Source organism: Pocillopora damicornis, chromosome 13, assembly GCF_964200805.1.
Source record: "Pocillopora damicornis chromosome 13, jaPocDami1.2, whole genome shotgun sequence".
In the NCBI taxonomy this organism is placed as follows: Eukaryota; Metazoa; Cnidaria; class Anthozoa; order Scleractinia; family Pocilloporidae; genus Pocillopora; species Pocillopora damicornis.
Window position 1 is genome coordinate 16,203,983 of NC_142682.1, and position 23,849 is coordinate 16,227,831.

General features: G+C 37.3%; 4 protein-coding genes across 5 annotated transcripts; 2 read left to right on the forward strand and 2 right to left on the reverse strand.

Moving 5' to 3' along the window:
• Positions 1–23: 23 nt before the first annotated feature.
• Positions 24–7,925, forward strand: LOC113684790 (protein-serine O-palmitoleoyltransferase porcupine). Its single transcript, XM_089190948.1, has 11 exons — positions 24–513; positions 1,335–1,378; positions 1,713–1,891; positions 2,864–2,970; positions 3,658–3,792; positions 3,984–4,084; positions 4,356–4,432; positions 4,655–4,718; positions 5,063–5,148; positions 5,799–5,906; positions 6,092–7,925. The coding sequence occupies exons 1-11, from the start codon at positions 104–106 to the stop codon at positions 6,191–6,193; spliced, it is 1,413 nt and encodes a 470-aa protein (XP_089047074.1). The 5' UTR covers positions 24–103; the 3' UTR covers positions 6,194–7,925.
• Positions 6,371–10,081, reverse strand: LOC113684789 (uncharacterized). The gene has a single exon (XM_027202190.2). The coding sequence runs from the start codon at positions 9,529–9,531 to the stop codon at positions 7,948–7,950; it is 1,584 nt and encodes a 527-aa protein (XP_027057991.2). The 5' UTR covers positions 9,532–10,081; the 3' UTR covers positions 6,371–7,947.
• Positions 10,082–10,196: 115 nt separating this feature from the next.
• LOC113684748 (uncharacterized) lies at positions 10,197–10,907 on the forward strand. Its single transcript, XM_027202141.2, has one exon. It carries the CDS (start codon positions 10,197–10,199, stop codon positions 10,638–10,640), a length of 444 nt encoding a protein of 147 aa, XP_027057942.2. The 3' UTR covers positions 10,641–10,907.
• Positions 10,908–12,912: 2,005 nt separating this feature from the next.
• LOC113684756 (inner nuclear membrane protein Man1) lies at positions 12,913–23,269 on the reverse strand. Of its 2 annotated transcripts, XM_089190946.1 has the most exons (14): positions 21,803–23,269; positions 21,476–21,534; positions 20,686–20,764; positions 20,070–20,152; positions 19,531–19,613; positions 18,391–18,533; positions 17,770–17,871; positions 16,885–16,987; positions 16,251–16,413; positions 15,834–15,867; positions 15,281–15,368; positions 14,481–14,589; positions 14,051–14,129; positions 12,913–13,816 (listed from the first exon to the last, which is right to left on the reverse strand). In XM_089190946.1, exons 1-14 carry the CDS (start codon positions 22,635–22,637, stop codon positions 13,635–13,637), a joined length of 2,142 nt encoding a protein of 713 aa, XP_089047072.1. In that variant the 5' UTR covers positions 22,638–23,269; the 3' UTR covers positions 12,913–13,634. The 2 variants fall into 2 exon arrangements, with proteins under 2 accessions (XP_089047072.1, XP_089047073.1); XM_089190947.1 differs by lacking the exon at positions 14,051–14,129.
• Between the last annotated feature and the right edge of the window lie 580 nt (positions 23,270–23,849).

The following is a 23,849-nucleotide window of genomic DNA, read 5'->3' on the forward strand; positions in this document are numbered from 1 at the left end:
ACTCGAATACTCTTAGCTCATAAACAATTTTCTCGGCGGAAACTTTGGAATTTTCTGATTTTGACAGCGGCAAGGGACGGAGGAACTTCGATGTGCTCCTGCGATGGATGAATTAGAAGTGCCATATTACGTCGATGGCGACCTAGATGAGTACTATGATGATCCTGATGAAGCCTTGTTGTACGAACATTTGGAAAAAATGTCCAAGTATGGGCGATTTTTCTACATGTTCCAGTCTTGTGTGGGACCGACGACTGTTCAGACATTTGACTTGGTCGGTCCTCTCTTGGTAATGTGCTTTATTCTACGGGTTGTCTCGGCACTTAAACTTCCAAGACTTGTAGTTCATTTCGTTTCATTTATCTGTGGACTAGGAGCTTTATTTTTGTTCCTGAAAAAAAACTTGGTATATCCACTGGCCATGAGCGCCCTTGGGTATCTAATTCTGTTCGTGAAGCACGGAAATAGAGGGATGGTAATGGCTTCGACTTCAGTCATGTTTTTAATCATATGGTGCGTCTTGTTGTTTATAATCTCTTTCATTTAGTTCTTTGACCCTGCTGAAAAGGAATTTGTTGTAGATGACAGAGGCACATCCAGAAATTTTGGAAGGGGGGAGCCAAACTTTTATTTAGAAAATATAATTTTGTATTGGTATTATTATCTTTTTTCCACTTGAGCCTAAATGAGGTTGGAGTATTTAAAGGAAATTTTTAACATACCTAGTTTAGTAATGATATGCCATCCTCTGCTATAAGAATTTTGGTCCCTGTCAAATAATTAAAGAATCACTTATGTCTGATGAGTGGGGTGGGGTGGGAGGTTGGGGCTGAATCCCCTACACCCTTCCACCTGGTTCCCCAACTGGATAAGAGCCAAAAGCATCTGACTAGTGCATAGGAGATCATAGCCTGTTTAGGCTCTTTGTTAATGAGTTTAATAAAAGGCAGATAAGCTAAGAGAAAATCGCTGGGAACCTGAGAGAGAGTGCTCCTTGTCTTTTTATCGTTTTTTTTCAATACATATACTTACAGTACAATATGGACATTACTTACAAGAAAAAAAAGGGGTAAAAAGTATGCAACTACATGGCTTTTAATTTTAAGCTACTGTAGGCTGTTTTCTCCTTGTTGCCTCAATGCATCTATTTTGCTTGCATACCCCTGCTGACATAGAAGCTTGGCCATGTCAGTTGAAAAACATTTTTCCATTTTTCTTAGGTACACACAGTCAACCGTTTTCCCTGCATTCTCTGTTGCCTCTTTAGTGCATGAAGTAATAAAGAGTGTGGCTAATTATGTACAGCTTAGTTCTTTTTTTTTAATTCTTCACAGTGAACTGTTTATTGTTACACCTGAAAACTGGCACCAGGTTCGAGGTATTTCCTAAAAAATCATTTCATTCATATCAGAAATACTTAGTCCTTGTTATTCTATGATATGACCTCTCAATCAAAACATTGATCATACTAGTTGGTAGAAAGAAATTCTTACAGCAGAACCTGACAAAGAATGTTTTTATTAAAGTATAATAAAACTTTTTATTTTTATATTGCCCCAAATTCATTGTTAAAGTATTTCTTTGTTTTAAATAGCACATGCTGAGACAATTAAGTCTGTTATTTTTGTTACTGTTTCATAAATTGTGTATATCACATGAGATGATTGGGAAGAAATAACTTACTTAATGATAACTAGAATCTGATTTTTCAGGCTCTCAGATGGTACTAGTAATGAAGCTTATTTCATTGGGTTTTGATATGGATAAAGGTACAACTTTTCGGCCTAACATCGTGGAGTATCTTGGGTACTCTGTGTCAGTCAGTTCTGTCATCTTTGGACCTTTTTTGACATATTCAGATTATTGCCAGCTTTTGGATGGAAAAAAGTTGGTAAGATAAAGGATAAATTTTTAGCCTTACTTTGCACATATAATCTTTGTGCCTACAAGTGGTGAATAGCATTGCCAGGAATGGCTATCAGTTGTAATTAGTGCAGCATTCTCATCATCATATCCTAATCATCAATGTGGCTAGGGTCATTAGTATTATATCTGTTGCTTGTCACTGTCATCCACATCATCATTATTAGTTTTTACACAAACATCATCATTGCTGGCATCATTCTTACTCCAGTTTTGTTTGTATACTTTCTTTGTACTGAGTTAAAATTAATGTCTGTGAATATATGAAAATCATGTATACGTGAACTGGAGTTTAAGAAAGGAATTTGAAAGCGATCTTCACAATAATGAACACTACTTAAGCAGTAGTGTAAATATTAGGCCTGAAAAAAATTCAGGCCTGGTCTGGATATGAACCCATGACTTCTGGGATACCAGTGCAGTGCTCTACTAAACAAGCCAACTGGGAGCTGGTCATTATGTTAGTTTGTAGTAAACTGGTGAAGTGATGAATCAATGTCTATGAATATTTGAAAATCTTATGTGTGAACTGCAGTTTAAGAAATGAATATGAAAGCAATCTTAGCAGTAATGAATGCTTCTTAAGCAGGGGTGAAAATAAGACCTGAAAAAGATCCTGGCCTGTCTATGATTTGAACTGATGACCTGCAATACCAGCACAGATATGTTCACTTGATAAAATCTAATTAACCCTCTAACTCCCAAGATTTTATTAATAATTCTCCTTACTGTCTGCCATACAATTCAATTGATGTTAGTTTAGAGAATTTGGAATTGGATCAACCAATAATCCCCTAATTGATATTTTTCTTTATTCTCATTAGTTGTCTGTTTGATATTGTACTGATAGTGTAAGGAGAAATTCTGTCAAGGTCAGTGGTGGGACTTAAAGGGTTAAACTAAGTAAAATGTACCACTATTTCTCTCTCCTCTTTTTCAGAGCTTTGCTTGGTTTCTAGGAGTAGTAAGGAGTTGTTTTCTGTCCTATTGTTGTTTAATAGTTTCAGCTTGTGTTGCACCATGGATGTTTCCAGAGGACTCTTTTAAGTAAGTGAGATTTCAAATAATAATTGATAGAAATAATTCACTAGTAAACTAATGGCTTGTGTATTTGACATTTGGGTGGATAATCTTATGGTGTTGAGAGATCAAAAGAAATTTAATGATTTTTTTTCCACTTATTTTTATCAACATCATTCAATAAATATAATAAGAGAGATGGTAAGTGTTAGAGCCCAGTAAAGAAACAGAGAAAGATGTTTTTTTGTCTTGTCATGAGCATGGGACTAAGAAAAAATACTGAGTCCCCATGAGGAATCAAACCTCAGATCTTCAGATTCTGTGCTCCCATGTTAAGTATCACTGAACCACAGAGACTCTACAGTGAGTGAGGTCTATTAGAAAGTTCATATGACATGCATACTGCTAGGATCAGCAACGTCTATAGCATCATGTTTGTAAATAGTGATTAAAAATTACATTAACCCTTTAACTCCCAAGAGTGACCAGGACAGAATTTCTCCTTACAATACCAATACAATATCAACCAGAGAAGTGATGAGAGTTAAGAAAACTATCAATTTGGGGATAATTAGTTGATCCAATACTAAATTCTCTGAACTAAAATTATAAGAATTGTATGGTTGACAGTAAGGAGAATTTCAAAACTAATTTGGACTGGGAGTTAAAGGGTTAACAGTAATTTTAACATATTATTTCTATTCTCACCTACAGATGGTTTATGGCATACCAATCAGCAATGTCATTTAGATTCAGCCATTATTTTGTGAGCTTCCTATCAGAATGTACAAGTGTATTAAGTGGAATTGGCACAGAAGTTAACCTAGAAGGAAAGCCAAAAACAATCTGGTAAAATAATTGTTAATTCCTGTGATCACCGCATAACATGTTCCAGTGAAAAATTTAATAGGAGGCCAGCTGTTTCTAGGACTCACCTTCTGATTAAAAAAAAAATGGCATTATGTTTATTTTTTTGCAGTTATTGTTGAATGTAATCATGTTAATGGGTTGATCTGGTTCATTGTTTTGATTTTTCATAGGAGGTATGATGTAGCACGACCCCAGCACATTGAACTTCCTCGTTCCTTGGTGGAGGTAGTAGTTCACTGGAATGTACCAATGCATTTGTTTCTCAAAAATTGTGAGTATGTAGACTGCTGAAGGAGTTAAAAGTAAGCAATGGTCCACAATTGTGTTTGGAAGTGACTCCGGGTCACTTGATCAAGAATGTTAAGTCGAGCTTAGTAGTCTATTTGAGTCCCACTGATGCAGCATTACAGTTTCTTTAGAAACTTACCCCCTTCATTCAGGCCAAGTGGCCTGCATATTTTCCTGGCTTGTGCATGTATGTGTCAAGCACGGGTTAACTGTAATTGAAAATGACGTGCATGTTTTCTTTTTCCAATCACCAGATGTGTTTAAGAAAGCTATACCTCTTGGAAGATTTTTTGCTGTTTTTTCAACATTTGCATTGAGTTCATTACTTCATGTAAGTATATCTTGGAATGCTTGAGTTTATAATGGTGTTGAAAATCTGACAGATGATGAAGCTTGGTGCAATATCAGATGACTTCTAAAGGTATTAAAAATCTCTCTGGATAATGAGCTGATTCAGTTTGAAATAATGAATCATAACTTCACTTGACTCCTCTGTAAACTTTAAAATAACTATTTTTCATGCATTACACTCATTGTTTATGTTATCTTGAAGGGTATCAATTTTCAACTTGCGGCAGTGTTGATTTCTGTAGGAACATATGCTTACATTGAACATGGTAGGTGAACACCCAGCATCGTTGTGTGGGATCTTAGGAAAAAGCTTGAATCTGTAACCATTTCATCTCGTATTTAGCATAAGAACACATTTTTGTGGGGCAATTTGTACAAAAATGGATTTATCTTCTAGAATTCTACACCTTACTAACACTTAATCTTGTCAGTGATATTTACTGAGAGCAAGATTTTATTAATGATAGAAGTAGTTTTCTAGCGTGACTGCATGTGCAGGAGCACCTTTTGAACTCTTTGTCTTTTGGAAACCAAAATACTATTTGAAGGAAATTTTTTCACTCACAGCAATTTATGTATCCAAGTTGATCTTAATTTCTTGTCTTAACAGTTTTTCGTCACAAGTTGGGGAAAATTTTCAATGCTTGTATTCTAGCAAGAAAATGCAGACTAGAGTGTGGACATGTTTACAAAGATGTGAGTAGTCTACATAAATATCTTTTAATCCTTCATTAGGATTCTGGAGCCTGTTTTTTTGACAGACAGTGATAATTCAGGATAAAAAGTTTACCTTGTTCTCAATTTCTATGGATTGCAATATAGGGTATATTTTGGCTTACGTTTTTAGGAGACATTTTACAATTTCATCTTACAAAACTGGAGGAAAAAGATATGTGAAATAATTCAACTGTCTGTGAAGCTATGCAACTAAAAAACAAAATTGCAGAATAACCCACTGTTACCTAATATTCCTTTAAATCTCAGAGGTGATTAACTAGTAAATTCTCTCTGCAATATCCATACATTATCCAACAAAACAGCAATGAGAATACTCAAACTAATCAGATAAAAGTATTTATCTTGATCTTATAACACCAAATTCATGTCACTAATTTACAAAGAAATGTGTAGCAGCTTGAGGGGAGAATTAACAATCAGATCTTGGGAGTTAAAGGGTTAATCTTCCTTTGATTAACTTGGCCCTTGGCGATTTGTTACACTGCATTCTTTTCGATCTTTAAGGTACATGTTGTGTAAAATGAAACAGCTGTTTGATCAGCACTGTTTGTGAATTTTAAAAAGTTTTTTATGCTCCATCTTCTTTTCTATATTCTATCTTCTTTCAGGGTAACTTTTGGGTGATTGCTGCTAATCTTGGCCTAAGCTTCCTTGCGGTCTTTCACCTGGCTTATTTAGGCATCATGTTTGGGGGAGACTCAGAAATCCAAGAAAAGGTCATTATGAACAAAAATGATTTTATCACAGTAAAAATCTTCCTTGCTAGGTTCATTATCTGTTTTCCTGTGAAACTGTGAGCACTGGTGCTCTCTGTTTTGTGAGTTTCACAGTGAAAATTGACTTAAATTGTGTAGAATTTTGATGAATGCATTCCTAATTTCGTGGTTTTAATTTGTTTCAGGGTTATGGCATGAATGACACTCTAGGCAAATGGTCAGATTTGGATTTTGCCAGTCATTGGGTGGCCCTGGCAACTTTTCTTTTGAGTAGAATTATTGGCTGAGCAAGTTCAAGCAAATGCAAAATACACAAGTCAACTATGGTGAATATTTTATAGGGGTCCACTGTTTCCATTGCCTCTATAGACTGAGCAAAGTGACATAGCCTTAATTTGCATGTCTTAATTTGCAAATGGTGCTTGCAAAGATCACCTGAGAAAACTGGACTGGGAATCTACCAACTTTCTCCCATACTTTATTCCAACCAAATATTGGTGTAAAATAACACTGTAGTAACTATAGTCAACTGTCAAAAAAGGACTTGGCAAAATTATACAAATGCTAATATTAATAAAAATGAAACCTTAAGACATTCAGTTCTCAGCCGAAAAAAGAAAGAAAGCTTTCAATTCTGTAAGGTGTTATTCCTGAGTCATAAGATTTTCCCTTGTATTTTAGTTAAGAAAACGTTTCTGACAATAAACAGTGGCAGCTGAGTAAGAGTGTTTTTCCTTCTTCTCATATCCAGTCTCTTGGTATCTGCTAGCTATGATTGACTTACTGAATAAAGGGGGACAAGGATTCCCATGCTTATTTGAAGTAACTTCATATCTGAGGAATTTGGAACAAGACTGACCTATAAAATCACAAGTGACAACAAATGCAATGCACGGGCAGCTCAAGTCAAGCACAGCATGTGAACTTTTTCAAATGGGTTACTCAAAACCAAACATTTTTCTCAACACATGATCTATAGATTTTGTTTTGTGAATAACCTTAAACTTGACAAAGCCTTGTGCAACAAAAGACAGCAATTTTTACAGCTTTATTTGTTGCAGCATTGGGCCTTGTAGTTGACTTTCACAACTAATTATTGTGTCTCAATTTTTACAAATTAAAGTTAAAGCCACTTACAGACTGTATTGTGACTAAGAGGTTATCAATTAAAGATACAGAACCATAATTATACAGTTTTTGCACTTTTTTGGTTATTATGCAGTACAGGGCTTAAGTGCATAATTTACAGTACGTGTTAAAGTTAAAGTGTTAATCTAACAATAATTGTATCAAAATGAAGGCCATATTGTTTCAAAGCCTTCACAACAGAAAATAAAAAGGTGACATGGAACTTCCTTTCCCCTAAAAACCCGGACCTAGCTGTGTGAACACTTACTTAAAAACGTAGGGTTTTTATCCTAGAAAATGAGAAGTGTTCCTTTTTTTTTTTTACCTTGTTTTTTTCCAAATTTCAGAGTCAAAAGCATGCATTTTAACAAGTACCATCATTTAGTTGTCTTGCACAAAATTTTACCAGCTCTATTTGCTTGCAAGAAATACATGCATATATACAACTATGTAGAAAGGCTTCTAAAGTTAGGTCAACATTCTACAAGCCATTGATATATCTTTAGTTGTCTACATGGTCAAAAAATTTAATTTTTATACTTACAACCTATACCTATCTAGTAAACTACGGTTTGTAGGGTTACGAAGATATCTGTTGCTAGACAGATTATATTTCCACTATAATTTTTATGGAGCTTGGGTTTTTTAATGCAAGATAGTCAACTAATTGTTATGTGCATTAAGCTGTGAGTAAAATATGACTATTTTATAAGGTGTCCACTTGCCACCAGTAAATATATCAAATATTTACGTGGCATCATGTATCAGTAATGTACATCAGATATTTTGTTACATTTTACCGCAAAAAGTGTCAAGTTTCTTTTTCTACTCAATTAGATCTGTAATGTTAGTTGAATTTTCGTGAAAATACAACCATGATCTTGAGTAGGACTGCAATGTCTTCAGAAGTTTGTTAGTTGAGGTCGACATGCACAAACAGCAGATGTATGGCTGTTGTAAGGAAAGGCATCAACAGTGTCAACAGAACAGCCTTGACACCTGTCAAATCAATGCCTAGGATCCGAATACCTCTTCCATTTTCCAAGTATCCTTTCACCTTATTCAGGATTTCATCATCATCAAACAGATAATCCCCCTCTTGCTGCTCACTGTACTTGAGATCTTGGACAATCTCAGGTAGACTGGTCATTATCTTGTGCAGCTTGGCCAGGAAAACTATTGGGAGGCTGTATAATACCAGCATTTCCAGGAAATCTGCCAATGCACCACAGATGATTTTGGTGATCATCCATCCGTCTGTCTTTGAAACAGTGTGCTTCTTAAAGGGCTGGGATTGTGTGGTATTTTTATTAACTTTGGAATCTGCTAACCTTAGGTATATAGCCAGTTGCTGTGGCTGGGAGTTGTTTTGCTTGCCAATATCAACAATACTGTTTGGATCTCGTGGAGTTTCCCTTGCTCTTGTTAGTTCTGCTTGGTCAGTGTAGGTCTGTTTGTAGTAGCTTTCCGTTTGAATACGTTCAGCAAATGAAAAAATTGACGGAATTAGGAGAATCAGCAACAACAGTAGATGTATCAATAAGAATGGTTGGAAAGCCCTCTCTGCTCTGCGGATCGTAATTTTGATGTCGATAAACCGATTTCTTACTTTTTCTTTACCTTCGCGCCACTTTTGTACCTGCTCCTTGAAGAAACGAACTCGGCTAAAGATAATGTATACCTCGAAAATGAACACTATGAATATCGGCAGAGCCACAAGTCGCGCCAGAACCGACAATAGAAGAGAGAGAACGATTTCTTTCAGATCGAACGATTCCACTTTCTCAGTGGTTATGTTCATCTGAATGACTCTGGAAAAAACTGGCACAGCGAAAACACCAATCAACACAGCCGCGCCTGTCTTGAAGATCGTACGTCGAACTTTCTTCCAGTATCGCCTGGTTAGAATCACCTCAGACAGCATTCTTTCAAGGTGGCGCTTTCTAAAGTAATACAACCCAAGAATGTACATCTCGAGGTACCTGAGAGACCAGACGATGTTTTTAGCGGCTGTCACTGTTTCTTTTAATTCTTCCTCAATCAACGATCTGTTGTGAAATGCACCCATATCGTAGGCATAACAGATACAAAAGAAAATTACTATAAAACACTGCATCATAGCCCAAAACGCCTTGCGTTTGGTTGACGCGTTTTGAGGGTACCACTGGAATGTGATGAACTCAAGGTAGAACCGCAGCCACTTCAGACGGGAAGAATTCAAGCTTAGATTTATGACAGCGTCGTCTCTGGTCACAGGCTTGCTATCATCGATCCAGGCTGTTTCTATATCACTGTCACTGTCTCCATAAGCTGTTTCTTCTTCACATTGTTGCGACACGATAGAGGTCATAGACGAAGTGCGATCTCTGGCACCTTGGAAGTCACTGTCGATGTTCCCTGTCGCGTGTGCTTTTTCTTCGTAGTTGTCCTCTGTTTGTAAAGTAATAGATCCTCTGTCGCCGCCAAAATGATAAACGGGTCTATGTCCAGAGGCCATGATTCAACGAACAAGGACTGAACAATCTGCTATAGTCAAGCTATAGTTTACGTCAATATAGGTTACTCTTAGGCGTGATTTAGGGGATTCCCCTCTATCGCTTTCCATTTGATTCTGGCGCTTTGCCACTTCAAGAAAACAAGAAAAGCGCTCTTTTCAATTGCATAACAAAGCACACTAAGTAAGAAATGCTTAAATCATGAATGTATCATAGATTTCTCTGGTATATCGTGCGATAATAAAGCTTTTGTAAGTTGTAGGCCGTCAAATACAATGCGTGTTTGGAATACAGTCCTGCTGCTATTTTCTTCTAGATGTGTCTCGACTTATCTCTGGACTTTGAAGTGTAAATTTTTAAAATAGTCAGTTTTAGTTTCCATTGAAACCCGAAAGAAAATATATCACCTGCTTCAAAGAGTAGCAGTCATTAATGCACAAAAGTCTGTTGTATCGTAAATAAAGTTTTCCACGAAAAACGCTCACGCATCATTTACTTTTCTGAGAGATACGCAATACTATCTGCGCATACTCCCATTTCCGGGAAAGCAAAAGCAAAGCGGTTCGGAAATAGTAGTTCGCAGCATTCACTCGCTTTGAATTTAGCGAGTTATCCTCGTTTGAAAATTGTACAGACAAACCGAAAGCTGCCTTTGTCTTTCTTCAAAATGCCATGGTCAGCAACTCAACAAAAAAGGCTTGGATTCGAGAAAAATATTCTCGAGAAGTACTTCGGTAACAGAGTTTCATGGATCAATCCAACTAGCGATACGAAGGTTGAAGTGAGGGTAACAACCACCAATGATAAACAGTATACTCTCAGAGTGTACATTCCAAGAGATTTTCCGAATTCATGCCCGGATATGATTGTCAGTAACCCTTCGTCCTGTCTGAGAATGAGAGACGGTTCTGTGATGAGAGCTTCGAGTGGGCTAAACCATACAATGGGCGGCAGAGATGGCTGTACTCAGATCTGCCATTTTAAGCCGAACTTGTGGAAAGATGACAACACTCTGTACCAAGTGGTTATGAAAGGGCTGATATGGCTGGAGGGATACGAAGCACATCTTCGCACTGGGCAACCTTTGAGTAATTACTTGCAAGAGATGTAAACAAATCGGCTGAGGACAGGAAAATAATTGTGGATCGAGACAAACACTTCTGTGACAATAACATAAGTTCGTACATTTCTACTTGAGCCTGAACCTTGATCCTTCCGTTTGGGTAAATTTTTTTGATTATTGTTTAGATTTAGCGCTGGATGAAGTTTATTTTTTCAAACCCCGGCTCTTATAGGATATCTGACCAAATAATTCACATGGCTGAACCTTCACTTCCGCGCTTTGAAGTCCATATTGTAATTATTATTACCATTTTTATTTGTGTCGCTTTCCTGTATTATTCGATTTCTGCAAACTCTCTTGGAGTCAGGCGAAGGATCTTATTCTCCAGAGTGCTAGCAATATCGTGGGGGACTCGATCACATCCAATGACCTCCAAAATACATTTGTGCGATCCCGAAGGCGTCTGAAGGGTTGCTTGAAAGACGTTTATTTCGATCGCTTTCGCCGGTTTCTACAATCGAATGATTTGCGATTAGAATAGGATCTTACGTATGAACCTCTTATCTCTTGATCTCGTATTGATTCTTTTTTATTTCAGTTGGTACATTTTTTCGATAAGTCGGCTCCTTGCCAGGCATTCCAATACTTAGTCAAAATACAAGTGACCATTACCCTCTTTTTCTCCTCGTCTCTATAACAAATGTTCAGGTTTGAGTGTCACGCGAGACACAGAGGAGGAAATGAAAAACCATTCCGTTTTAGGGAACAATCACTTCTCGTCAAGTCAAGAAAGGCCTTCTCCACGTTCAGAGCAAATGAAAGTTAACATCGAACCTCTTTTTCTACATGAGGCTCAAAACTGCCTTTATTTAAAAGACAACTTCAAATGAGAGAGAAAGATCGAGCAGGGGTGAGAAGAACGACTAACCTGGCCGGGAAAGTGGGGGGGGAGGGGGGGTAGGGGGAGGATAACTAACTAAGAAGGTCAGGCCGTTTTAAAACACAACATATTCTGCTTCTTTTTTTTCATCTGAATTGACTAATGTTAATTGGCCTCGTAAAGGATTTCTAATGCTGAGGTTTTGAGGTTAGCCCTTCGTCATCTCAGTTTCGGTGGCTAGTGATGGATTTTAACTAGCCACCCCACTTCAGTGAATATTTGTTGGTTATACTACCTCCCGACATGCAGAAGAAGTACCCAGTTACTTCGCCGACACATTTGGTCAACTCGCCGACAGTCGTAGTCAACCCTCTTTTCGAGTTTTAAGCTTAAAGATCTCAATCCCAGATTGATAATCAGAGTTCAGTTAATGACTTCTTTAAACAAACAGCACATGCAAACCTAACTCAACCACTTCAGCAAGTGTATTGTTAAAAAAAAAAAATGACGCCCGTTATCTTGAATAAACATAATGAAGGTTTTTTTTTTCAACTTAATTACCATTTGGCGCAAAGTGAGATATAATTTGGCGTTTGATTTATTCAAAACATTAAAAAGTACTCGTGTTAATGTCAGTGAGAGAGGTGAAGGGTAAAAAAAGTCTACCATTTTCGGTACTGGTTTCGCTATACCCTCGAAACCGCTGACCTTCAATGATGATGCGGATACGACTAAGTGATACAACTAAATTGTTTTCAAGATCTCTTACAAGAAACTTCTAACGATACATCTACTACCATGCACTAAAAGATCGATTTAAATTTTATTTTCAGAGGGGACATAATCAGTCCTTTGAGCGTGACAAAACGTGTAACAAAAACAATTGTCGGCGAGTTGACCAAATGTGTCGGCGAAGTGACCGGTATCAACCCGCATAGGAAAGGTCCGCAGAGTGTAACGCATAGGCGAGGTTTCTAAATTCCGAGAAGGGATTGAGGAAGTTTGCTATGCATAGTGTTTTTAATTTTCGCCCTTAAGGTTTTCTAAGCGATATTTCTTCATCGATTTTTCTCAATTGATGCTGGTAATCATAGATAAATTTTGATGGGTCCAGTCTAAAGCCAATATACCTGCAACGGTTAGATCTGCTATTTAGTGAATGAACGCCCGTCCACAAGAACACGCTTTTCAAGTCCATCTGTGTCTTCTGTTTGGACTTGACCAACCTTTAATTTGAATCACAGGCCATTAAGTGAGACGACGTTTTTGGGAAGAAGAAGACGTGAGGATTACAGAACTATTGAAGTCGGGTATCAAACCTTCTCCTATTTAGATAAAAGTAATCTTTCCTGGAAAAATAATCATACCAACTCCCTACTTTAAGTTGACAGGAATCGCGGTGAGGGTTTCAAAGAGATTTAAAAAAACTACCAGAGAAGACTCTGTCACCAAAACTTTGAATATTAAGTACATTATCACGTTACAATACATAGTTGTGCTCGCGTGCTACAACAGCAAAAACAATAATCTCAATTCAAAAATATACGAATTATTCGCACGCTACACTACAAAGATGTACTTGAAAAAAACGAACGCTCCAATTTAAATTGAATTAATCACCATTTATCAGAGGATTTAAATATTGCTAGCAAGCACTGCTGTCAATTCACTATAAAATTGTGCTTATGGTAAAAGAACCTTCCCTTAAAGAATACCGATTTTTTTTTGTGTATTTGACCATCCGTGGCTGTCTCAGAGACGCACTGCGCTAGTAATGGAGAAATATTTCCTTTCAATACAACTTCTACGATAGAGAAACTCGTACACCTAAATAAAGATTTGCCCGCAGAACCGCAGATTGTACGGTTTTTCTTATTCAGGTGAGCAGAAATAAACTCAAAGCGAGCGCTGGCCAAGCGTAACAGAAGGAGCTCGAGAAAAATGACTCCTTCCGATCACGCATGCCTCGCCCTTCAAGTTTGCCTCCGCGTGCCTGGACAAGGAAAGACAATTTCGCCCGTTCTGCAGGTTATATCAAGAGGTGCAACGACTAGTATCACTTTTCTTTTCATTTGTATCCGTTCCCAATCAAGATGGGAACGGTCAATTTAAGCGACCGATTTTACCAGAGTAAATTGACGAGGGTGGCAGGAAACTAAAGTTCAGTATGCTTCGATATCTGAATCATTAATATCTTCTTCATCTTCAGCTTCGTCAGGATCAAACGTTACCAGAGAGGAAGGAGAAGATCCAGAGGGGTTCAGTCGTTCGGTGGCTTCCAGAGCCACAGGGAAACGCTGATGGTAGCGCTTCAAAGTGAGATACTTGACGGCAACAAGACGACCTGCAAATCAAAGATTGAACCCACCGTTAGCGGGAAAATAATTAACTCTCAGTAAATGTCGCGTTTTCTTTATTCGGAATTCCAGTGACAAATGAGAAAGTTCATCCAACCGATCCGTTTACAACCTCTCGATAAGGACTAATTTGATCAAAAGTAAATCCTTCTGATTCCTATGGTATAGGCACCAAAAAGAGACTGAACTAAATTCTAAAATTAAACTCTGCAAAACCTTACCATCAAACCAACATCCGTGGAGACTTCGAAAGGCCAGGCCTGCTGAACTGTGTGTGTCACACTTAACATACACACATCCCTGAAAGAAATATACCGGTACAAACCATAACCATGTATTTCACGAGTCAAGATGGGTGTTGCGGCTGGTCGACGCCCAGCCGTCGCTTGGTTACCCATACGGGACATTTAAGTTTTTGTGCATGCGCGGTACCGAGTTTAAACCTCTTTATCACGTTTATTTTTTCGATTTTCTTGGTCTCGATGCTAGGTTAAACAATGTAAAATGTTTTGAGAGTTTCCTCAAAGCCTTCGTGACGGATTTTGGATTAAAGGTTCATAATTCAAATGTTAGTCACAGTTCGCGGCAATAATAGGAAACATAGGAAGAAGAACAACACAAAAATTACGAAGGTAAAAAAATGTATCGTACCTCGCTGGAACTCTTATCCACTGCTATGTGAACAACACCTGCTCCATTCTCAATGCACTTTTCTAAAATGGCATCTTCAATCATCACATGCCAGCCATCTTCAGTTTCGCTACAACAGTCAACATGCGATCAGAACAGGTAAAAGATGAGATCATGGAGAAATTTGGGGAGGGTAGTGTGGAGCGTCTAGCCCCTCGTTTTATTCAAATTAACTCTCAACACCCTAACATCAGTATCCATATTCTCCATACTATTCCTTACACATTTCCTTTGGTATTGAAGAGGAGAATTCGTTTGACAATCAAAGGTTGTTGGGTTGGTGATCATTTCCTTTATTCTCATGATCCTACCGAATGATTCAGCAGTATTATGGTTGGGAGAAATTAGATGCCGGTCACTCTTACAAGGGTTAATGGGGTAAGGGACCAGTCCCCTTGTAATATATCTACTGAAATTTTTAGGCACAAATGAGAAGTGAGAAATTGGAATTTTGAAACCTAACTCCACCAATTCTTCTTCGTTGGTGAAAACCCTTGTTGATTACACATCACTTTTTACATGCAGCATGGGAAATGATTTACTGAAGATACTTTTATTGAACATAAAATCTTAATAGAGAAATTTCATAACTCAACAACTTCAAATAGAAAATATTTGGTTACCATGAAATGGAAGAAAAACATGATCTTGTGACGAAATGACAACCTAATGCAGTAATAACATAAAAAAAGAAAGATCCTACTCTACACAACCACAACGTATAATTATAACACAACTGTAATTGTTAATGTTGTACTTACACATCTGGATCAAACATGTTCCTTATTTTCAAACAGGGTGTTGGACTGATCACAGGAGGATTAACAGCAGACTGGAAGTTTTCAAATGCTGCAAAATGATGTTAAATAACTAAAAAAGGATCCCGTCACATTGGCATTCGAGCAAATCATTTCTTAACCCTTTAACTCCCAAGATGTAATTCTAAATTCTCCCTACACTTACTACACATTTCTTTGTGAATTAGTGTCAAGTGTTTGGTTTTAGATCTAGATAAAAACTTGTACCTGATAAGTTTAGGTATTCTCATTACTTGCTTGTAAGATATTGTACAAATATCATAATCATGTCTGGGAGTTAAAGGGTTAAACAAAAAAGAGAAATCAGAGATTTCACTGTCACAGTCACAGCCATCTTTTCATTTAATCTCATGACTTTAATAAGTGATTCAGCCATGAGAATATAAGGAGAAACTGCATCCTTATCACTCTCAAGGGTTTAAGGGTCAATAGTCTGTAATATCAAATTAAAGGAAACAAGTAGCGACTAGAAACAAAACTGAAATATCTAAATCACCTTGTCCTTGCCAATATTTGCCGCGTTTTGTGCCCTGTAGGATAGTAATTGTAAACTATCAGTTCAGCACTCTAGATAGAGTTTTTCCTTACAGCTGAACCAGGTCAAGCTCAAGAACCTCCTCTATTAGGTTTGAAAATTCAGTTGTAAATATCAAATTAGTGTCCTTTTCCGCCATATACATGTAGTCACAGCAAAACAAAATATCACAAGGAAATGATAAAAGTTACTAGTTAAAGTGAAAACTACCAGACTGCCCAAGAAACAAAGAGGGTGAAAGTTGAGGTTGTTTACAATCTTACATCAGATTAGTCGAGAGGGTGTCAAAAGTTTCTTAAAGTAGTCACATTGATATAATGTAATCACTGCCTCTATCAAATTTAAAAAATTGCATTTCTGCAGAGGAAATACACTTACCGAAAGTGACAGTTTGGGGCTGTGAGGTTTAGGTGTAGCAATGTGGATCCACCGCCAAACTTCAAAATCCTCTCCAGCTATCCGTTGACTTTCCACACGGATGCGTGATTCGTTTGCACTCAGAAACCTCACTGCTCTAGTCCATGCTTTAAACTTCTTCTGTCTGTTCAAAATGAAAAAGAAAAAAAAAATGGATTCTATATCAGAACAACAGCCAAGTAAAAGTTAGGTTGTCTGTGCTCATGCTAAATGGCCCATACAGCCTAAGCTTATACTGATTTACATAACAAAAAGCAACAAGGAATATTATTGCCCCCAAGCGTTTCATCAGGCAATTTGCCAGTACCCATTTACACTCCTGAGCAGATATAGGCACTGTGGAAAAAAGAAGTGTTTGGCCCAAGAACACAACACAATGACTTGCACAAGTCTTGAACCCAGACCTCTCAAAGGGTGTCACAGTCAGCCATTAGGTGACTGTGGAAGAACAATGAAGGTACTTTAAAATTCCCAAAGTGCAAAACAAGCCACTGGGCCAACACTCAAAACTACAAAAAGTGTCTGAGTCCTTCAGTACACCATTCAACAAAGCAACTATGTGACTGCAAGTAAATTAAATTGTTTGTTGGCTAACCTTTCAGTAGGAGGAATTAACATGTCCCTAACATGAGGAATTGGAAGATATGGCAGCAAATTCTTCTCAGTTTTGCTTGCCTCGTGGTGCTCCCGTAAAATGTCTTAAAATGGAAAAATTGAGCTCATTTGTGAACAGTTAAAGGAAAGATTCAACTTTGCTGAACAAGAGACAATTATATGTGAATGCAGCAAATCTGGGGGAAAAACCAGTGAGAAGTGGTTTCATTTAATCTTGTAAATAAGCATTATTGACCAAGCATGATGTAGAGATGACTGAATATTGGCCAAGTTCTTTTCTGCATTTGTAGCTTCCAAATTTGCGAGAATCCTCTATGCTTCATTTGTTTTGCTCATCTTTAGTCCCTTTTGCTCCATCTCAGACATTGTCCAAAAGTTATGAACTTTCTAGGTCTGCTCCACAAAACTTTTTTTTCTTTGCGTGGAATCAATGCAGACAATTGCAAGTGAGCCAGATGGGCCCGTCTAGCTTGCTCAGGTAGCCAATCAGAACCCAGTATTCATTTCATATTGCCCATGGGCACTGCCAACTATATAATTAAATACACTTATTTTCCTATGCCTTTAAGTTGAGCTCCATTTTCATGAACATGACAAAGGTATTCGTGGAATTTTTGAGATGCTACCCAAAACTCGAAACACAAACACGTTTACCAGCATTGTGGAGATACATTAAAATGTTTTAAACATCAAACTGGCATGCTGGTAAGCATGTGCCATATTTCAAAGAAAAATAACAACTCAAGAAACTAAATCCCTTAAACTACAAAAATACTGTCTTTCAGGGAAATGAAAGTGTATAAAAAAGCCTCAAAGCCTAAATTATCAGAAAATAAAAACTCAACACTAAAAACCTTGCACCCACCAATGATTTTTTCCACAAACTGGTACATCAGTCTGGTCTCTTCTTCCTCTCTTCTCCATCTTTGTCGCACAATAAAATATGCAATCATCAACCCTCCAATGGCTAGAGACAAAAACAAAGCACAGGGTGACTTTTAACAAGAGAAACTCAGCATGAAAGTTAGTTCAATGTGGCCATTTCCATGAGAATGTCCATGAAATGTCTGAAGTCATTATGCTTGCTTTTGAAAAGGCACAAACATATTTCATTGAGCCACTAACCCTGTAAGATTGTTTACCATAAAAAGAAAGAAACTCAACATCTGCTTGGGAGTCTTGCCATCACTTGTAGCATAAACTAGACATCCATGCTATAGGGGCCAAAGGAGAACTGTCAAAGCTCTTTTATTTAATGCTAGACTCCATTGCACCTTCTTGGCTTACCATTAGCTTTTCTTGAAATCACTGAGCAGAGTATTAATCAAATTTGAAAGCAATTCCCATCTTAACAAATATCAACATAAAATATAGTAATAACACTTTAAGACCTGCCCCAAGAAATTGGTCTCAGAAGAAAATACTCTCTGTGGCATTTGAAATGTCTGGATCTACCAACTTTTACAGTTAGTTTAAACTTACTTACCAACACTGATCAAGAGAGAGAGATATGCCAAGTGCGATACTGCTTCTTTGATGCGACAAAATATAGGTTTTGCAGAGACTGACGTATCGATCCAGGCCACACTTTTGACATTAGGTGCTCTCTCACTTATATTGTTAAACAACCTAATGAAATCATACAATACATTATACACAATGACCATGAATACATAAATGATATATATTTGACCTGCAGATTAATAAAAGAAGATAAGAGAGATCATTGCCATTAAGAACACTAATTATTTTAGACAGTAGTGAAAATACAGCCTGAAAAGAAATAACTACCTGTAAATGCATGAATTTTTTTTTCAGCTTTTTTTGCTACCACTTAAATAGTGTTCATAAGTTGATTACAGCAATAAACAAGCACTTTTGGGAGCACAATTGAACATTTAAAAATATTAGAATATATGTTTCTCAGGAACTATGAAACCCAGCCTTGTAAAAATGACATGTTACAGCACTGACTTCAAAAATTAGATGTCAGTGTTCAGTAACAGTTTAAGAATTTACAGCAAACTTTATTTGATATCTCTTTCAAAAGCATTTTGATGTAAATACTGTACTTAAAATTGAATTTCTGATTCAAATGATTTATGACTACATTGAATTTTGTTTCTGGTAATCAGCATACTCTATAAACAAAGGAAATAACAAATGAAACTCAGTAGTTTGAAGTAGTTTTGACCTTAACCCTTTAACTCCCATAGGTGACTAACATGTAAATTCTCCTTATAACATCCACACATTTTCCAGCCAACATGTAATTAGAATACTCAAATTTATCAGGTAGAAGTTAATAGTCTTGATCTCACACCAAATTCTCATGACTTATTTACGAGGAAATGTGTAGCAGCTAGAGAGGAGAATTTAAAATAAGATCTTAAGATTTAAAGGGTTATAGATTTGATCCTCTTTGTCTGCCCTTTAGGATAGGAAACCGATGAAGAAATGTTAAAGACATTGTCAGCTACAAGGAAAAGTGAAAATGCTTGTCGAGACCACAGAAAGGTTTCTCAATTTTGTCATCTACATTCCCCTTGGGCTTTCAAACTTGTTTTGGGGCTTTCCCAGTTCAGAACTTCAACAAAAACCACCACATGCCATTATGTCACACTACCTTAATTTCCAATCAGGGTTATCAAGAATCAGCTGTAGTGCTGTGTGAAGGATTTGAATCTGATCATCTGGATTTCGTAAAGGCTGTAAAATAGTCAAAGCAAGAATTGGCAAAGCACTGAGTTCAATGAGCAGTGACTTTCTTTAAGCAGTGAGCCTCTGACATAAGTGCTTACTTCTGAAGTTTGCTTGCAAATTCTGATGGTAAAAAAACCTCGCAGAACTAATGACTCTCCCAATACTGCATCCTCAAAATGCAAAAGTAACATGGGTTTTTTACTTGAGAATTCTATACCACAACACAGAAACAAATAAACTAGTGTTGGTTTTCATAATTTAAACATGTTCTTGGTTTCAATTTATTCAGGCCCTTCCTCTACAATATAAAAACTGTTCTTTCAACTGTGGTAGAGGAAATTCCTTGAACAATGTGAAAAATTTTCATCATCAACACATATTTATTGCCTCACATAAAAAAAATATTAACTACCAGTCTAATGACTTGGCAAAAATATCTTGTAAAAATTGATATTTACTTACATTATCCTGTTTTATTTGTTTTTGTAACTCTCCAAATGAGATATTTCTACTCTTCACACTTGGATCTCCACATTCAAATAAACCTAAAAGGAAAAATAAAATACTATTTAAAATTCTCCTACAATTGACTTTCCTGAAATAAAGTCAACAGTTTTTCTAGTTACATGGAAGGCTTTACTGGAATGTACTCCCTGGAGCACTGGAATACTGTACTATACTCTCCTTGCCATGGTTATTCCAAGGGTGGATAATGCTATTTACTGCCTGAAACTCTATCTAGTGGATACCCCTGAACCTTTTTTTAACATGTCTCCGCTGGATAGGGATTTATGTGTTAGATAGCATTATCCACCCTTTGCAAAACTGAGCCCAAAACGTTAATCCTCTCTGATGTAGGCGATCCCCTGAAATTCCTGTAGTTTCCCTTCCAAGATTTTGGAACCCATTCATACTCGTGGTTGAAAAGAGAACAAAGAGCCTTAAGTAATAACCTGAAAACAAAACACACTCACTTGGGACAACTTGAGTGCTAAAACTTTTAACACAGAGCCCAGCTTGCTAGCAGCAACTACAGCTTACCTATCACTCATCTCTAAAATATCTTAAGTTCTCTCACCTGCTCTGATAATAAGTCTTTTGTACAGAAAGTCTACATATCCCTTGCTGATATTGGTTAATGTTATACAATCAGGATGCTATAAAGTAATTACATGAAATTGGAGTGAATAATAAAAATTAAAAACATAAACTAAAAACATAGAGTATAACCAGATTTACCTTCAACTCTCAAAAGTGATTAACATGGAACTTCTCTCTACAACATTCATTACACTATCCAGTAAACAGGTTACGAGAACATTCAAATTTATCAAGTGATAGTTGTTATCTTCACCTTACACCAAATTTTCATCAATAATTTACAAGGAAATATGTAGCAGCTAGCTGAGAGAAACATTAATCAGATCTTCAGAGTTAAAAGGTTAAAAAGGAAGGTAAATTTGAGCTTTTTCATCAACCAAAAAGAGATGTTGTCATTTATCACAAACACTGTGCGCAGAGTCTGTTCGAAATAGTGATTTTTTTTCTTTTACCTCAAAAACCTGACAAGATATTTAACACATCACACCAGTCATTAAAACTTCACAAACAAAATAATCATTTAATTATGTGCACCCTTGGGGACCTACCTAAAATAATGGAGACTATTAATAACTAAATGTGAAGTTGAACACTTCAATTAAGTTTGAATTCCACTGAGAAATTATGTTGTCAACGTTCAAATGTAGGTAACATTGGGGTAAAAATAGCTGCAGTGACAAATATATTATGCTATATTAATTAACAAGTCGATAACAGATCAAACTCACGAGCAATTATCATTTTGTATATCACATAATCGTTGTTACCTTGGGTTTATTCCCATATTTATCCAGTGAATTATTCCCTTGGCAAACTGTGAGTTTCGCTAAGGAAGAGAAATGAAGACAGCAAGTCTTATCACATAAGTCAGTGACTAAACTAATTCATAAATAAAAACCACAATTACAGCAAAAGGTCTAAAATTAGAGCATCGTTTTTTCAACGATTAAGAAGTGTGTACACTTCGAAATGAAATACATTGATCTCTAACGAGTGGTAGATAACTTGCTACAATACTTGAATGCACAAGATACGATTGGTTGATTAGATGATAAAACAAAACCGAAAAGGCGATATTACGACGATATTCTCACCTAAGTCTGCAAGGATCATTTGTTCGCTTGAGTGGCCCTTGAAGGTCGCATACAACAAAAGAGGAATGCAAATAGCACTTATTAGGAGTAAGATCTTAGCAATTGATGACCAAGAGGAGCTATTCTTCGCACGTTTGGCTCCAGTATGTCTCTCTTGAAGTGAAGAGCTTAGTTTAGATTCGGTAGAAGAGAAATGTTTGTTGCTGCCATTGGTGGATGAAAGCGTAGTTTCTAATCCTTCACTTTCGTCTTGAGATCTTCCGCGTTTTGTCGAGACGGGTGGACGAGAATAGTCAGTTGAACCAACAACTCGACCTCCTGGTCTTTGATAGCTTTGCGCATCGAAATCTGAAAATTCTCCATCAATACCATCCGTGGAATCTAACGTGTTCACAGCAATGCTACCCTGATCGATGACGGTCGTTACGCGCGACCTCAAATTGTTCCTCCTTGATGGAGCAATCGACCTCGACCGGCTGCGTCTCTGGGAAACGTTACTAAACGACGTTTCTTCTCCACGCCTAGCCCTGCTATCATCAACTAAACTACTTGAATGAATTGGTCCTGCGTCTTCCTCGTCACTAGAAAAGCCGATCAACTTACGCGACGGACTTTGATTTCTCGTTGCGGGTATCGACCTGCGGGCGATAGTCGATCGTTTGGGAGAGGACTTTTTCGGAGGCGTCGCGTTGCTTCCTCGTTCATTCTGTAACCTTTTTAATTTACGAAGTAGCAAGCTCTTGGTAGAGGGTGTAATAGGCCCTGGCTCTTCACCTAAAGCCTTAAGTTGGCGGCGCAATTCGGCGTCAGAAATATCACCGTCTGAGGCCGCCATTATCAAAAGACTCGTTCAGAAGGCCAGGTTACACTGGAAAGAGCTATTTTTGGGCAGGACCGCTGAGCATTTGTCATTCTTGCCACGCCATTGCCACGCCTACAATTTTTACCCCTGATCTACCGCAAGGCTGAATAGTCCCCAAGTAGTCCCCAAAATAGGCAACTTCTATAGATTGATGATACAGCGTTCTTGTTGAAAAGTTTATTTTTAGATCGCTTATTTATTTTTCTTATCCTCCGGGAAAACAGTGACTTCTTTAGCGGATTGTATTGGTAAAATGATATCATAACAGAATGCTATTTTTGAACTATCTTTAAAGCTGTCATTTGGAGACAGTCGACAGTGCCACGAGTGAAGTTTCCAACGCCAACTTTCCTGATAAACCGAGAATAAATCGGGTAAACGCTTAACTACATCCACCATATTGACGCCTGACATTTCAATGACATTATTCAAAACAACTATCATCACGCCATAAACAAGAGGTCTCAGATCATGCCTGCCTAGGCACGGCAAGGACAAGAAAGAATTCTATAAAAAATCCTTTTCCGATAAAGAGGTTAAAATCCAAGGTCCGTAACTTAAAATTTAATGAACGTATCAAATGAAATAAAATATTTTGCTGTAAATAAATATTTTGAAAAGCCTAAGGAAAACAGACAACACTGATTTGTCATATTGAATTAGGAAAAAAAACTTGAGTGTCCGCCAAAGTGTTCATGTCAAACCCAATGTCGAGGTCAAGGTCTCTAAACGCGATTGACAATTGATTAGATCACGCATGTTGCATCGCGTGTGTGTACAGACAGGGAGATTAAACCGGCCATGTTTGATTTGGAGTTAGAATTGACGGTAGGGGTTGGGGAAAGCGAAATAATCTCAACCTTCTGAGAGACGTTTCATAAAACGCCTTTGGTTTCTTTTCGTTGCTATCATTGACTCTTCGTGGTAAGAGATAAAAATCAGGAACATAGGAGGTTCGTAAGTCATGAAAACAAACACTTGTTAATCTCTCGCACTCGTGATAATGTCCTGATGAAAGCTGATATGCAGTGAGTGCATTAAGTTCAGTTTTAACCCTTTAACTTTTAAGATCTGATTTTTAATCCTCCCCTCGAGGTGCTACACATTTCCTTGTGAAGAGAACTTGGTGTTAGATCAATAAAGCAACTTCTACTTCATAAGTTTGCGTATTATTATTACCTATTT

Bases quoted from the DNA above. Each gene is read 5' to 3' on its own strand.
- LOC113684789 (XM_027202190.2), bottom strand. From the start codon at position 9,531: ATGGCCTCTGGACATAGACCCGTTTATCATTTTGGCGGCGACAGAGGA.
- LOC113684790 (XM_089190948.1), top strand. From the start codon at position 104: ATGGATGAATTAGAAGTGCCATATTACGTCGATGGCGACCTAGATGAG. The intron at 514-1,334 runs GTGCGTCTTGTT...AATTCTTCACAG, and splicing joins GTCATGTTTTTAATCATATG to TGAACTGTTTATTGTTACAC. The intron at 1,892-2,863 runs GTAAGATAAAGG...CCTCTTTTTCAG, and splicing joins TTTTGGATGGAAAAAAGTTG to AGCTTTGCTTGGTTTCTAGG.
- LOC113684756 (XM_089190946.1), bottom strand. From the start codon at position 22,637: ATGGCGGCCTCAGACGGTGATATTTCTGACGCCGAATTGCGCCGCCAA. The intron at 20,153-20,685 runs GTGAGAGAACTT...TTTTCCTTTTAG, and splicing joins AAGACTTATTATCAGAGCAG to GTTTATTTGAATGTGGAGAT. The intron at 16,988-17,769 runs GTGGGTGCAAGG...TTCCATTTTAAG, and splicing joins GTTTGTGGAAAAAATCATTG to ACATTTTACGGGAGCACCAC.
- LOC113684748 (XM_027202141.2), top strand. From the start codon at position 10,197: ATGCCATGGTCAGCAACTCAACAAAAAAGGCTTGGATTCGAGAAAAAT.